The 16881-nt window shown below is 41.5% G+C and overlaps 1 protein-coding gene across 1 annotated transcript in view; it reads right to left on the minus strand.

The window, feature by feature from the left end:
• Fyb1 (FYN binding protein 1) overlaps positions 1 to 16881 on the minus strand; it is a 142432-nt gene that overhangs the window by 29836 nt on the left and 95715 nt on the right. The window contains exons 4-7 of the mRNA XM_032898816.1: positions 7126 to 7172; positions 5023 to 5042; positions 4503 to 4537; positions 2276 to 2396 (exon numbers count right to left, since the gene is read on the minus strand). Coding sequence (XP_032754707.1) covers positions 2276 to 2396; positions 4503 to 4537; positions 5023 to 5042; positions 7126 to 7172 — 223 coding nt within the window. The remainder of the gene's footprint in view (positions 1 to 2275; positions 2397 to 4502; positions 4538 to 5022; positions 5043 to 7125; positions 7173 to 16881) is intronic.

Raw genomic sequence — 16881 nt, forward strand, 5'->3', positions numbered from 1 at the left:
TTCTGTTCGTCCTTCCTTCCTTCCTTCCTTCCTTCCTTCCTTCCTTCCTTCCTTCCTTCCTTTGTTCCTGCCTTCCTTTCTTTTGCCTGTTGGAGTATAAACTTGTAGTAAATACTACCTGCTACAAATAAGATAGCATTTTATAAATAGCTTCAAAAATAATAAACAAATACTAGGCAAAGTTTTCATAACTAACATTCTGAATAACATGATGATTTATTAATAGGAGAATAATATATCTTGAGGCATGAGTCCCTAGATCCTAATTTTCTCTTCCTAAATGAATGTCTTCACTAGGGTATCTCTCATCTTTTGACAAATAAGTATGGATTGTGATTTTTTGGGAGGGGAAAGAAACTGTTTCATTGAGCCTATGTTGTTGTGAATTATGTGACATATTAATTAAACAAAAACATAGGTTGGTAGCTAACTACCGTATCAATTATGGGGTTTATTATAAAAGCAGACTCAAGTAGAAAGGTTTTGGGCTGAGCTGGCTTTATGATAGTTGGCCTCTGTTTGTAAACAATCTGTAATCTGAATATTTGAATTACAGATCTGCAGCTGTATTGGATTTCAATGCATGCAGTGTTCAGAGTATAACTGGTTACTTGTTAACACTTTCTTACTACTTCAGTGAAATACATAGTGTCATGTGAGTCTTTGAGGACAATTTCTCAATAAAGTCGAATTCATTTTAGTATTAATAAATTGATATGTCAGCAAAAGAGAAAAATAAAAGTTTAATTATGATATGTCATGACACTGATAGATTCTCATATTTACAAACCCCAGTGTCTATTAAAACCTGAGTGAAATATAGCTTGTAAGTTCTCAGATTTGACAAACTCTTGAGTTCTTTTTGACTGATATAACTTCTATACTCTGTTTTTCTTATGAACAAAATTATTTTAATGAATGTATGAAACAATGAATTACTTTTTTCCCCAAACTAATTTCAAATCCTTAAAAACTACAAGTGCTCTCTTGTGAAAAGTATATTACATACATTGTCTTTTTGTTAAAGATATATTTATTTATTTATTTATTATATTTTAAGTACACTGTAGCTGTCTTCAGACCCACGAGAAGAGGGCATCAGATCTCATTACAGATGGTTGTAAGCCATCACGTGGTTGCTGGGATTTGAACTGTGGACCTCTGGAAGAGCAGTCAATGATCTTAACCACTGAGCCATCTCTCCAGCCCAATGCATTTTCATTGTATTAAACTTTTACTTCAAGAACATACGTCTTGGTAGTCATGGATCCTGTGCGAGTAAGATGTTTTAGTTTTCCCATTGCAATCGTAATGTTACTTGTACACAGAAGACTTTTTCCAAGATTTCATGAAAACTCATAGTAGATGGAGTGGCTTTTATATAACATTTCATTTGATCTCATAACAGACTATAGAAAAATCATTTATTTTCACTTTAAAGACTGAGTCTCTGAATCTCAAGGAGTGAGTAATAAGTCTGAGAACACAGACCGTGTATGTGCAGCTGGAGCTGGAATCTAGACTGTCCAAACAACCGCAAGCTGGTTGTTTTCCTTACAGCATGCTGTGGAACTTTTGTTTTAACATAACAAATGTACTGAGAAGTTCTACATGACTCACATTTTGTAATTCCATGTATCAAATTCTCTAAAGAGAAATAAATATTTAAAGAAAACCATGTGAATTCCCTTAAAAGTGAAGAATAGTTTTGTAATTCACATCGCCATTCTAAATACTTCTGAGGTCCCGGAAACATACCAGATGGCTTACGTCATCAAAGATGGATGGCATAGCCCAGAGAGTTCAGCTGGTGCATGTAGCGCAGAAGGGATCGCAATAGGGATCGCAGTAGAGGTGACATAGTTACCAGAGTTCAGAGAAGATAAAGGTCAGAAGTTGAGGCATTTAAAGAGGGAGAAGAGGCAGCGGGTCTTAGATAGCAGTAAGTACAGGGCTTAAAGGCAAATAGTTCAGATCCAGATACCAGGGTCTCTAGTAACTCAAAGAAAGGTGGTTCATCCAGGAACACGGTGTCCACTGCACCATCATGTGATGTGCCATTGGGACATCTTTGTGTGTTGGTTCCAGACTCGTGGCACACAGTAATGGTGCATTCATTTCCTCTGTCAACATAAAATCCCTGGGTACTCATGGATTATAAGCTAATTATACTTTTTTTTTTTTTTAATCCCATTTCATTTTTGATGGTAGAATAAGGTGGTGTTTTGGATAGAAATGATGCTATGGCTTTATTCACCAGCAAGCAAGCTCTTACCTTGAATTTCTTCCTCAGTTCTTGCTCTTTCTTCTCTCTCTCCTTCTGCTCCTTTCGTTCTAGCTCTAATCTCTTCTTTTCTTCTTTTTCCCGTTTCTTGTCTCGTTCCTTGGATGATTCTCTGTGAATAGAAATGGCTAAGTTGGGGGTTGGGGATTTGGCTCAGTGGTAGGCCGCTTGCTTAGGGCGCAAGGCCCTGGGTTGGTGCTCAAAAAAAAAAAAAAAAAAAAAAAAAAAAAAAAAAAATGGCTAAGTTGTGGCTACATAGGTGTTTGTAGGTCAGGAACCACCATGCAGAGAGATGTCTACCTACTACAGAAGAAGGTCTCCAAAGACAAGAGATGAAACCAAGAAGCTAACGATGTAAGAATTCTGGCTGTGTGAAAATCTGTGTGTAAAGCCAGAAGGATTCCATAGCTACAAATACCTTCTCTGACAGCGCAGCTCCTCCCTGCTGCAGCGTGAACCATGAGGAGGAAGGCACTGTTCAGAAAGCCCCTGTCCTTGGTTAGCCTTGCAGTTTCATGGGCATGTGTGAGCATACATACGCTCACGGGCACTCATACACATTTTAATCTAGAGACTTCATGGAACAGGTTGAAGAGTTGGGCAGAGGAAATTAAGATAGCTGAGCTCAGCATTCAATCAAACCAGCCCTGAACACTATTAAGGATACTCTGCTCCGCTTGCAGACAGGAAACAAGCATAACTGTCTTCTGAGAGGCTCTACCCAGCAGCCAATGGGAAGAGATGCAGAGACCCACATCCAAACCTAAGATGGAGTTCAAGGAGTCTTATGGAAGAGTTGGGAGAAGGATTGAGGAACTTGAAGAGGGCAGAAGCTCCACGGGAAAACCAACAGAGTCAACTAACCTAGACCTTTGGGGGCTCCCAAGAGACTGAATCACCAACCAAAGAGCGAACATGGGCTGGACCTAGGCCCCCTGAATGTATGTAGCAGATGAGCAGCTTGGTCCTCCTGTGGGTCCCCCAAATAGCTAGATCAGGGGCTGTCCCTGAGCCTGTTGCCTGCCTGCCTGCCTGTGGATCCTGTATCCCTAAATGGACCACCTTGTCTGGCCCAGGAGAGGATGTGCCTAGTCCCACAGTGATGTGATGTGAGTTGTGGGTGTGGTGTGTGGTGTGTGTGTGTGTGTGTGTGTGTGGTGTGTGTGTGTGTGTGTGTGTGTGTGTGTGTGTGTGTGTGTGCATGTTAGTTGAGGGATAATAGCCAGGGGGCTTCCCCTTTTCAAAATAGAAGGGGAAGGTAGAATGGGGAGAGGACTTGCATGGGGGGGGTACTGGGAGGAGAGGAAGGACTGATATTAGACTGCAAAGTGAATGAATAAATAAATACATTTTTTTTGAAAAAGAAAAAGATCACTACTATTTCCACATGCTTTGTGTGGTGGTTTGAATAAGAATGGACCCCATAGACTGAAAGGTGTGAATGCTTGGCCCATAGAGGTGTAGAGGAAGTGTACCATTGTGGGGGCTGGCTTTGCGGTCTCATATGCTCAAACTTGGCCTGGTGGGCAGCTGCTGATGCTGTAGAACTCTCAGCTCCTTCTCCAGCATCATTGTCTGTGTGGATGCTGCCACGCATCTTACCACTCTTACAATAATGGACTGAATTTCAGAAACCGTGACCCAGTCTCAATGAAATGTTGTCCTTTATAAGAGTTGACATGGCCATAGCATCTCTTCACAGCAATAGAAATCCAAACTAAGGCACTTTCCAAGAAATGTCTTAGTCTATTTTAAACTCTACTGTGGAGTCACTTTTCATATCTACCCAGTAGACTAGAACATAGGCGTCTGGTACTGCGCTGAGTCATAGCCCATAATACCTCTGTGTCTGGGTGAAGAAGATACACACACACACACACACACACACACACACACACACACACACACACACACACACACACAGAGAGAGAGAGAGGGAGAGAGAGAGAGAGAGAGAGAGAGAGAGAGAGATTTATTCTGACTGTCTTTCAAGTAGCTTCAGGTTTCACATGGCAGTCATTAGAGTCCCATGTAGGGTCGTTGGAGAAGTGAACCAATTATAGTCCTTTGTAGTGAAATAAGGGAAGCCATTACAGGCCAACCAACCATGTAAATAAAGTTTTTCCTTCCTAGTGCTTTTGAGCACCCATCTGCTCTCTTACAAAACATTGTATTCATTTTAGAAGAACATTGTTATGGTAACAAAAACAATACATACATGTCTTCATACATTTCTCCATCACTCTCTTGTTCCTGCCAAGAAAATAAGATAATTACCGTGATTATTCCAAAAGGCCACACACATACTTCATTGACAAATTATTCCTTAAAATCAGTGTTTAACACATTTCATTAAAAAATTATTCCTTAAAATGTTTGAGTTTATATAATTTGAGCCTAAATTGGCTTATTTGAAATTTTCTTTTCTCTCACTCTTTTTTCTAGTTGTGAGAGACATTAGGAACAAGTAAAGGAAATTGCATTTTCTGTTTTTCCCAGTCATTTAGCTGTGCGGCCAGACGTAAGTTCAGTACTACATTACTCTACCATGGGTTAGCATACTGACTGGCATACAATATTTAAAGCATTTAAGTTAAATAAGGTTAGAAAAGGAAAAAAATACCATTGAAAATTGTTAAACTTTTTATTTGTGTGTTTATAACAGTAGGACACGAATTATAATAATTGTTAAACATTCCCATGTTAGTAATAGAAAAAGAGATATAAAAATATCTGACCTCTTCTAGATTTCCAGTACCTAAAGGATTGGAGAAACAAAACAAGACAACACACTGTAATTAAGAAACACTTCAAAAGGGATACAATAATACTTATATCAATTTAAAGTATAATCAAACTTAACCTCTTAAAGCACAAAATAAAGTATGTGCTTTGGTATTTTTTTAACACTCATAATTTAATTACAAAGTCCTTTTGTTAATTTTCATAAGATAATTCAAAAGTAAATAATAATTATGGTACCTTTTATTTGCTTTATGTAAGTACATTTGATGTGTGTACTTATGTGAAATGATATAAAATAGGGAAAATCACAAATAGTTCATACTCTTTGGCACATTCTTTCTTGGATATTTGCTTCCATGTATCAAATAAGCTGAGGTGATTAAACTGAAAATGACTACAGTGTAAAATATGCTCTACCAGATATCAAGCCATAATCTGATATTATGTTACTAAGATAATAACACTAAGCTCATAATAAAACAACAATGTAGTATTGCTTTAAAACACATGGGCCAAAGGAATTGAAAAGAGTGCTCAGGGACTGTACTGGATACTTTTTTATGTCAATATGTCGCAAGGTAAAGTTATTAGAGAGGAGGGAAGATCCGATTTTAAAACTGCCTCCATAAGATCAGGTTGTAGGCAAGCCTATAGATTAATTAGTGATTGATGGGAGGAGGGCCCAGCCCATTGTGGGTGATGTCATCCCTGGACTGGTGGTTCTGGGCTCTATAAGAAAGTGGGCTAAGCAAGCTGTGGTGAGCAATCCAGTAAGCAGTACTCCCCCATGGCCTCTGCATCAGTTCCTCCCTCCAGGTTCCTGCCCTCTTTGAGTTCTTGTCCTGACTTCCTTTGGTGATGAACTCTAATGGAGAGTGTAAGCCAAAGAAACCCTTTCCTCCCCAAGTTGTTTTGGTCATGGTGTTTGATCACAGCAATAGTAACCCTAACACAGGGACTAAGAAAACTTCTATATGGTCATATAATACATGCATACATATACCCACATTCATCTATAGTTGATATACTATAGAGGTGCACCATAAATTATAAAAACAGCATGAATTATTTCGAGTTTGGTTGGAAGAACACTGGCACTATATACAAACTCAAGAGCAGAAAAGAGAATTATGAAATGAAAACGAATCTGAATTAGCTGAGGAGAGGCACTGATTTCGGTGATAAAGCCAGTAGTGGGTCCCCAACAGTCCATTAGAGAGGTTCACACTCATTCTCACATAGCTAGTGCTCGCTAAATCCAGTTACAAAACAAATGTTGGTTACATTTTGGTTACAAAACAAAACAAAAACAGGAAATAGAAAGGGGACTCACACTGGGGACATGGTGTTGAGTGGGTTGGAGTGGGATAAGGGAGGTTGGGAGGCCGAGTGTGATTAGAATGTATTACATAAATATATGGAGGGGCCATAGAATAAGTTTAATAAAAATAAAATGTGTGCAAATTAAAATGAGATCCTTTTTGTATCCTAAGACTGAGGAAAGATGAGAAAGCTTAATAAAGCACCCGTCTGCTGGTGAAATGTGGGGGCATGGCCACATCGGTGTCTTGCTGAGACTGTAGACAGGGCATCAATTCTGAAGAGCATCCTAGTCCTATTCAGCAAAGTAAATATCTTGGAGCACATAGCCAGCCTTTCCACGGCCATTTCTCTGTGAAGAAATGACCTCTCTGAAGTCCACATGGGATGAGCCTGTAGAGGAGCTCTGCAGTGTCTCTTACAATCCCAGGAGCTCAGTAAAATGTGGGTGCATGCCACAGTGTACCTAGTAACGGCAGACTAAATGCGTGCACAGTAACAGGATGGAAGCTGGAGTGTTCTTATGCTGAGTGTTCTCAGAAAGAAAACTCAATAATCTACTTTTTATATCAATTACATATATACTTCATATAATCATATAATAAGAATATGTACAAACACACATTGAGTATTTTCGAATGTTTCTCTATAGTGAGAAAGATAAGGGAAGGAAGCATGAGAATGCTAAGAAATAAGTAATGCATAGGCCATTAAGGAGGCCATGACATTTGACTAATTGAAACGTGTACTTCAGATAAAAAAAAGTTACCCCTTACCATCAGAGTGCATGACACCATCTTGATTTTCTTCATTTATAGGATGTCTGAAAACAAGAAAGAAAGAAAAGAACCCATGAGAATAAAGTAGAAGCTTGCCTTAAAATGAAAATATACATAAACTTATGCCCATAAACTGCAGCCTCCTTCTGCCCTCAGTGGACACCCGGCATGCATATAGTACATATACATACAGGCAAAACACTCACACACATAAAATTATGATAAATAAAATAAAAAACACACTGTCCTCCAGAGGCAAGTTTTACCCCAAGCCAAAAATAAAACACTAAGAAAGGAAAAACAAATGCAATCAAGCCAGCTTTGTATTCAACTAGCAATCTTTAGGAGGGGAGAGAATAACGCACTAACAGAGACACAATGAGCAGAACCCAGACAAGGCTAACCATAATCTCCACAAACAATCTGATTTCCTCAACAAATAAATTGCAAGGAAAAAAGAAAAACTGAGGTGGTAGGCAAACTTCAATGCTTAAAGAGATAAGTTGAATATACAAATTATATATGAACATATAAAATATGAACATGAATCATCAAAGACTCTTAGTCAAAGCACACATGTATACAATGACTGAAAACTGGCTTTTTTTTTTTTTTTTGGACAGAGTTTTACTAAAAGTAGGTCAAGTTGGTCTTGACCTAGTAACCTCTATGCTTCATAATCTTGAGTGCTGGGATTAGAGGCCTGTGTCCTGCTCATGACTGATTTGACATTTTAGGCTAACAGGGTTTAATCTGGGGACATAGCTACTGAATAGTCTATGGATGAAATAAGACAATGTTTGTTATTAGTTTCAGGATAACACAAGAAAGGGAAGTAATGAAGAGACAGATGAACCAGATCTATTTATAGCTCCCACAGTGGGTAGAGGGCACTGGGCCCGCCATATTACTGTCTCTGCCTTCCACATGGTTAACTATATTTTACCATTCTTATATTCTAAAAAAGAAATAATTTAATCACAAAAGCTCTTGGGCTCTTTAAAGGAACTGATTTAATTCCAAAGCTTTTACAGTGTCTTCATGGGAGGGGTTCTGTAGTGAAGTCATTGGGAAGTCCATTTAAGGCAGTGGTGCTTAAACTGTGGGTTATGACCCCTTTGGGAGAACATATCAGATGTCCTGCAGGATCAGATGATTCGAAAAAGTAGCAAAATTACAGTTATGAAGTAGCAACAAAGTCCTTTTGTGATCGAGGCTCACCACAACACGAGGAACGATATCAAAGGGTGGTAGTGTTAGGAAGGTTGAGAGCCATTGATTTAAGGTGTTTGAAATGCTTTAAAAGGAAAGCCAGTATATTACATTGTATATGCAGAGTGAAACATCCAAGGATGGTTAAGTCACTTTAACCTTCAAGCCAACATGTTGAAACCACCTGAAGTTGAGTGGTCCAATCAGTGATGAACAATTACTGTAGCTTTGTGCTTACATACTTATAATCACAGTACCCAGCCTGGGCTATTAAATAAGTTTCCATTTCATTGACAAAACAAAGCAAAGAAAAAGATCCTTTTGGAAATAATTATTTAAATAAAATTACTAGATGTGGACATTGAAGAAGAAGTTTTATAAATATAAGTAATGTTTGGTTTCTGAGAGTGGGGGTGGGGGGTAAGGACAAGGGACTGAAGTGCATATTTTGCATATCAAAGCAGAACTAGACTTAAGGTCCCCCCAGCATCCCTCAGTCCCTACCTCACATACTCTGCCCTCATCCTTGAACTTTCCAGCCTAGGGGTTGGGCTGCCCTTCCCCCGAATCGCTCCTCCCTGTATAATCCAGACATTTTGATCTCTCTCTCTTCCTTTCTCTCTTCCTTCTCTCTTTCTCCCCCCACCCCCAACCCCTGCCCACCCAATGTGACTCCCCTGGCTTCATCCTTGGGGCCCGTGAACCCATCCAAGAGCAGTTTCCCAATAAACCTGCCTTTAATATATTCTAATCTGGCTTGAATTGGCTCATTTCATTGGCAGAGGAATAACTTACCTCTTAACATAAATAAGTCCTTCACCTTAGTTTTAAGGAATAGCATTTACTGAAAACATAAATACTTTGGATATAAAATACACAGACATTCAACCAATGAATAGTCCTTTTCATGGTGAGCAGGTCACAGGGCTGAGTAATGAATTCTGTTCTTCCACTGCTTTACTTCTAGAACTCCATTCCTCCTCCCTTTGCCTCCCCCTCCTTCCTCCTTCCTCTTCCCCCCTTCCTCCAATTGAACCCTCTGATCCTAATCTTTGAGTTGGGGGTCTCACTTCGTGGCTCAGAACTCTCAGTCCTCACAAACGCTGTGATTATAGGCATGTACCACCACACCTGGGCTAACTCTGCCTCTCACGTTCTCTCATTTCCTGCAGATACAGAATCCTCACTCCCCCCTAACAATCTCCTTCTCCATGCTTAGCCGGAGGAGTTTTATTGGGTTAATGCCAGCTCTAAAATAAAAATAAAAAAAAAAATAGGTGTGTGTGTGTGTGTGTGTGTGTGTGTGTGTGTGTGCGTGCGTGTGTGTGTGTGTGTGTGTGCGTGTGTGTGTGTGTGTGTGTGCCAGGACACATGAGTAGAGGTCAGAAAAACCATGCTCTAGGATTGGGTCCTTCATTCCACCCTTCTGTAAATTCTGGAGATTGGAATCGGGCGCTCACCCTATATTCTTTTTTCCTTGTCAACCCCCTGCTGTAGATCCCTGACTCAAGTATTTCATCTTCTGGGAATTTATTCTCCAGTTCCCAAGCCTCCTCTACTGCTTCTGGGTGTTATTGGTCCACTTCTAGAGTGCTACAAAGTCTCTACTTATGACCAGACCACAAAACCCTTGAGGAAAGAGATCGTTTATCATTTTGAAAATACTTATAGAGTAACTCCTTCTGCGTGTGCTTCTTATTGAACTGGTGATGTCTCTGTGATTCAGAGACTAGGGTAACTTTTATCTCCAAGATGAATTTTTGCCATTTGTTTAAAAGGATATTAAACAATAATAATAATAATAATAATAATAATAATAATAATAATAATCATAATTCCCACTGGACTAACAGTATACTTTCTAAAACACCTGGATAGATAGTAAGTAAATAAGAATGAAGCAAATGGCATTAGCACATTCATTCAAAGAGTTTCTTACCCAAGCAGACGTAATGCCATTTTATATAGGTCTGAGTTCATGCCGTATACAGTATCAAAGTAGTCAGCTTGAAATAGTGACCACAATGGCAGGGACAGTGGAGAATAAAATGGACCAAGATGAGGTTAAGAAATAGGTGCAGATGTCCTGAAAAGACCCAAATGCATTTGCCACCCAGCGCTCAGGCATAAAGAGGAGCTTTGCAGAGAGAAGAATGGAACCAGTCACAACCAACTACAGAGGGCTGAGAGGAGGGAGTGGGCAGGGAGGAGAGACAGGGGGAGCTTATCAGCAGAGATAAGTCCATTCAAGCAGGCTCTCGCTATAGCTCTTTGTTTTCAATGCAGCCTTAAGAACCAAATGAAGTTCATTTAATATCATGCCCGTCATTTCGGAGCACTCTTAGGGTGGGGCGAGGGCTGTAGCTCAGTGACAGAGTGCTTGCCTAGTGTGTATGAGGTCCTGGTTCAAATCCCAGGAAAGTAAAACCAAACCAAAGAAGCAAACAAACAAAACCGACTGGGGTCCTAGATCTTAACATTTAAAGATGCGAAACTGTTACCTTTTTTATGCTGTATTTACTCTTTGTAAGTTTAACTTTTAACCTTTTATTGCTGAAACCTTTTTGAAGAAAGATCTAAGTGACACATAAAGTTATTTTATACCCGCCCTTATCAGAAATGGACCCCTCCCTCGGGAACATGTCTTTCTACACTTAACCTATGAGAAAATTTGAAACTCTGAACTGGCCTAAGCTAAAAATTGCCAAATGGAATTAGGTAAGGCTATTTGATGTGCCAAGTCTCAGGTTGTGGAAAATTCGAAGCACTTGTAGTTAATTACGAGATCACACTGGCACATTCTTCTTTAAAACAAGGGACTTCAGGAAGAACACTTGGCTCTTTCCTCTTCTAACCTTAGTCACTTCCCATTCATTATTATTCCTTATTACCTCACTTTTCCTGTCTTACTGCTATTAATAACCACAAAATTTGTTTTGTATATACAACCTCAACCTTGGGTTCCATCTGAAGGATGGGTTATACTGGTATAGTTCTGATTCCTTTTAAAACAGCTCTAAGAAATGTGCTATAGCAAACGACGTCGACTGGAACGTCAACAACGAAACGCTCCGTCTTCTGATTTCATTTCACTGGTCAGAGTCACACACAGGAAACTGTAACGAGCTGTCTGCATTCTGGCCACTAGGTGGGGAAAGAATGCAATTTAAAATACTTGTCACTTTGCCTCCCACAACTTAGATTTTTGAAATTATTTATGATTTCTGGTTCCTATTTAACTTTAACCCTTCAGACGTTGCAACATAGATTGACCCGAAGGACATAAATACAAATTACTCCCCAGAATAACTTCAGAAGCAGGCAGGGCAGGCCCTGCATGGTCAAAGTCCTTAGCTCCCCAAATTCCTCCCTTGTTCCCAATTGGAGATTCTGCTGGGCATTCAGGGGAGCTCTAACATTGTCAGCCATTTTAGCCCAGCCCTCACCAGGCTGAAGCTGAGTCAGACTCTCTTCCAGGAATTCTTCCCTGTCTAGGGTATTGTTTTTACCTTTGCTGGTTATTTCTTACCACCACATATAAACATGTTGTCATTTTCGTATAAGCTCCACGTTCCCCTTGCTACCTAGTATACTTGAGGTCAGCCTAGGTTATAGTAACATGAGATCTTGCCTTGCAACACAGAAACAGAAACAAACAAAAAATTTTCCCACCCCAGTCGTTGCTCCACTCCATAAACAGAGTCTAAATTGACTTTTTCCAATATCTTTCTACCTATGTGCATGCATGTGCAGGCCTGAACAGCAGTTGAACTTGGGTATCTTCCATTATCACATTACACTTTATATTTTGAGACAGGGTCTTTCTCACTCAATCTAGAGCCTTTGATGTAGCTACCCTGGCTGGTCTGTGAGCCTCGGGACCCTACCTGTCTCCACGATATCCATAACCCCTCACTTCCTCAGAACTGGAGGTTATAGATACATACTTTTTACGTGTGTGATGGGCACAAAACTCACGCTTGTGTGGCAGGAACTTTCCAGTTGCTAAGACCTTGGGTTTGGAGCCACGCATGATCCTCACTGTGAGTTTCATAAATAAATCCAAATTCTGCTGTTGTTCCCTTCAAAATTTATCCATAGCACAGACATTTCTTGCTGCCCCCAACGAGGACAGCCCATCTTGGCTAGAACGCTTCAGTAGATTGGCTACATTTCTGCAACATCTAACTGGTTCTGGTGCTGCCTCCATATTTACTCATCTACTTAAAGTGACCTTAATGAAAGGCAAGTCAAAAAACCTTGGTGCTGTGCTCGCATCTCACTTAGGGTGACAGTAACAGACTGTCACAGCATGTGGAGCCCCTTCGTGAGCGCGCCCTTTTCCCATGGCTTCTCTTGCTGCCTTTAGTGCAGTCCTGCACCGTCTTAGACTTTGGCCTCTTTCAGCTTCTGTTTTCTCTGTTCTCTGCCTTGAGCAGTTCCCTCCCCCGCAGCTTTAAGTCCACGCCCACATCCCCTCGCTTCTTTGCTCCCTCCCATCTCGGTTTAAAGCTGTCACTACAAGCTGCCTGTAACACCCCTCAGATTTTCCTTTCCTGTTTTCCCTCTCAGCACTCGACCCTTACTGCCCACTGCAGTGTCTTCCATCTGTCCATCTGCTGCCATTTCTCCTGCCCTTGCTTTATATAGAAGCAGAGATCTCTGTTTTGTGCATGACCGTCCCTGAAGTTCAATTGAAAGGATGCAGAGAAGTGACTCGGAGATTTGTAGAGTGAATATTTTATACAGCTTTATACAGATAAAAAAAAATCTGTATGCATACACTGGAGCTATCTTCAGACACACTAGAAGAGGGCATCGGATCCCATTACATTTGTTTGTGAGCCACTGTGCGGTTTCTGGGATTTGAACTCACAACCTCTGTAAGAGCAGTCAGTGCTTTTAACCACTGTGCCATCTCTAGACCCGGCGAATATTTTAAAAGCTCAATAGGTTATGACTTGAGAATGGATTTTGAGTAGCAGGAGGGAACAGGACCCACAAGGACGCTCTGAAGGGCGAGACAAGAGGTGCAGAAACACCGTCATCTTCTACTTTTCTGCCTCAAACCTGACCCATCAGTTTCCTCCATGCTCTTGAGCATGACTATTATGGCCCATTTTGCTTTCGTTTCCTCTATGTGTTTATCTAACTTCCCCTTCAACGGGGGAAATTTCTCATCTAGGTATTTCCTCATTGTGGAATCTACTGCTGGGAACTCTAAAACAGTTGAAGCTTTCTGCTTTGAAGAGTTGGATAAGCGTCTGCATGTCCTTAACATTTCCCCCTTTTCTTCACATAGTAACTAACTTTACAGTTCTCTAAGTATAGATCTTCTAGGCAATGGAAAACACCCAAGCCTCTTCGGTTCTTCCCACATTCCTTCTACGTTGGATATATTTTTATGGAGTTGGCTGATCCTAGATAAGTCACTTCACAAGAGGAAGCCTTAATATGATTGGAGTAATAAACGACTCAAGGTTTATCACCACCAGCGGACTTTGTAAATAACGTGTGGAACAGTGCTGCCTACAAGGATCCAAGCCCGCTGACTTCTTCGTGATTCCTTGCAAAGCTGGCCCCATTGACTAGCATCCCGTGCTCTATCACTGCTTTTGAAATCTGTTCTTCCTTCTATAGTCTTCTTAGGAGCCTTCCCCACGACGGATTCTAGGGCTGAGGTTTCAGGGAGTCAATACAGCAGGCCTAACTGTGCTATGCTTTAGAAGAATGTGCTATCAAGGCTGGCCTATGACCTACAGATGAATGCGTTTTCTTTATAACTACATGCTGCTGTAAAAGAGGCCTAGTCGATGATAGTATTTTGCTGTGTGAGACCTTATCAACCATGTGACATATATGAATGTTTGCTTTCCTAATAGGTTTTAGGTCTTCTGACAGCTGACAGGTCCAAGGAATCTATGAGACAGTTCCCCTGGTCCCAGTGGAAATCTTAGTTTCTATCAACCTCTGGTGGGCTTCTGATGGAAGCTGCCTGAGACATCCGCTGCGTTTTCATAACCATGGTTTCTGTATGCCCTTCTCATGCTTGTGGAATTGCCTGGAAACCTGTGCTTAGACAGCGCCACCTGCTGGATGTTCTTTCTTCTTTACCTTCTTTACCTCTCATGTCACCGAACCCTGAGACCAGTGAGTCCTTTTAAGGAATCACTACACTTATGGGTGGTCTGGAGGAGCCCTGAAGCAGAGGATCTAGTGTCAAATAGCCTTCCTTTTCATAATGTCCTCAACGAAATGATAACTGACCTCCAGAGCTTATCAACTTTTAGAATTCTTTTTTGAGCATTTGTGAAGATTTCATACTAAAAGTTTGCTATACTCGGAAGCTTTGCTGAAGCTGGTGTCTGGGGGCAGGGCTTTATAACATACGTTAGAAGTGCTAGGGTCCTGAGCCCACTGTGGTGGCATATGCCTGCCATCGAAGTAGAGGCAGAGGCAGAGGCAAAGGAGGCAGAGTGAGAGGCAGAGTGAGAGGCAGAGTGAGAGGCAGAGGCAGGGGCAGAGGCAGAGGCAGAGGCAGAGGCAGAGGCAGGGGCAGAGGCAGAGGCAGGGGCAGTGGCAGGGGCAGGGGCAGAGACAGAGGCAGGGGCAGAGACAGAGGCAGAGGCAGAGGAGAGGAGGGGCAGGGGCAGGGCAGGGGCAGAGGCAGAGGCAGAGGCAGAGGCAGGGCAGGGGCAGGGGCAGGGGCAGGGGCAGGGGCAGGGGCAGGGGCAGGGGCAGGGGCAGGGGCAGGGGCAGGGGCAGGGGCAGAGGCAGAGGCAGAGGCAGAGGGAGAGAAAGGGGCAGAGGGAGAGGCAGGGCATGGGGGGAGGCAGGAGGAGGGGCAGGGGCAGAGGCAGAGGCAGGGGCAGGGGCAGGGGCAGAGGCAGAGGCAGGGGCAGAGGCAGAGGCAGGAGGCAGAGGCAGAGGCAGAGGCAGAGGCAGAGGAGGCAGCAGGATCTTTCTAAGATCAAAGTCAACTGGGCTACATAATTCTAGGCCAGCCAAGGGTATACAGTGAGGGTCTGTCTCATACAAAATGAAAAACAAAACTAAAGTGTAAAATAAAAGTAAATCTATGAAAAAAATTCTGAGATCTAAATTTAATGAGTTAAATTGACCAGAGGTTTAAAAAAAAATACTGAGGAATAAGAAACATGATTCTATGTGAAAAGAAAAAAAATTAGATGGAAACTAAATGTTTAAGAGAATATATATTAGTTAATATTATAATATTAGAATATATATTTAGGTAAATATATAGCTAATATTAATCAGGCTAATAATACTAGTAGTAGGTAGATGCTCACACTTTGATTTGCTAACAGGATCTCCCAGAGTGTTCACAGGGTGCTCAAGTCTTCAAACAAACATCTCTAGGTTCAAATGCCTGGGAGGCTGTAATGTTAATATGCACATTTGTAGTAGCCCACATAGAAGATAAGACCAACACGCTGCACATACGTACTTACTTCCTAATTTGAAATGCCCATGGAAGTTATGGTTAAAAATAATCATGGGTAACTCATAATAAATGCGTTTTCAACTACTGTTCAAAATCGTAACCGTGAAGCAATTAAGGAAGGAGTCAATGTGATTTTGTAATTAATACATTCTATTATGTGGATTATGGGCAAAAGGCTGACACATCATAGTGGGAATAAGGTGCAATCAGATTATACTATTATAGTGGAATGTCACTGTATTGGCTAGTTCTGTTTCAACTTGACACAAGCTGAGATCATCAGAGAAGAAGGAACCTCAATTGAGGAAATGCCTTTATAAGATCCTGCTGTGGGGCTGGGGATTTAGTAGAGCGCTTACCTTAGGCCCTGGGTTTCCCCAGCTCGAAAAAAGAACAAAAAAAAAAAAAATAAATAAATAAAAAGATCCTGCTGTAAGGTTATTTTCATAGTTAATGCTCAGCGGGGGAGGGCCCAGCGCATTGTGGATGATGCCACCCCTGGGCTGTTGGTATTGGATTCTACAAGAGAGCAGCCTGAGCAAGCCATGGGTAGCAAGCCAGTAAGCAGCACCCTCCATGGCCTCTGCAGCAGCTCCTGTACCCAGGTTCCTGCCCTGAGCGAGTTCCTGTCCTCGCTGTCTTTGATGATGAACTGTTATGTGGCACTGTTGGTGAAAGAAACCCTTTCTTCCCCAAGTTACTTTTGGTCATGGTTTTCATCATAGCAACAGCAACCCTACCCAAGAAAAGTTGGTATCAGGACAGTGGAGTATTGCCGTGCCTCACACGGCCATGTCATTTTTGGGGGAGGATTGTGGAAGGACTTTGGAATTTTGGGCTAGAAAGCTCATTGAGTGTTGAGAGCTCTGAGTTGTATAGGAGCTTTGAAGAAAAGACTGTCCAAAGCACCACAGACAGTGGAGGCCTGGCTTGTAAAGTTTCAGAGGGAAGCAAACACTCCTCTGGGCATTTTGGGTGAAGAATCTGTGGTGTCTGGTCAGCTGGAGCTGAAGAATCAGCTGTGATTAATAAGAGATCAGAACCTTGGCTTTGCTGGGATGCTCGACACTGGTCAG

The sequence above is a fragment of the Rattus rattus genome, chromosome 3, assembly GCF_011064425.1.
Source record: "Rattus rattus isolate New Zealand chromosome 3, Rrattus_CSIRO_v1, whole genome shotgun sequence".
Lineage (NCBI taxonomy): Eukaryota > Metazoa > Chordata > Mammalia > Rodentia > Muridae > Rattus > Rattus rattus.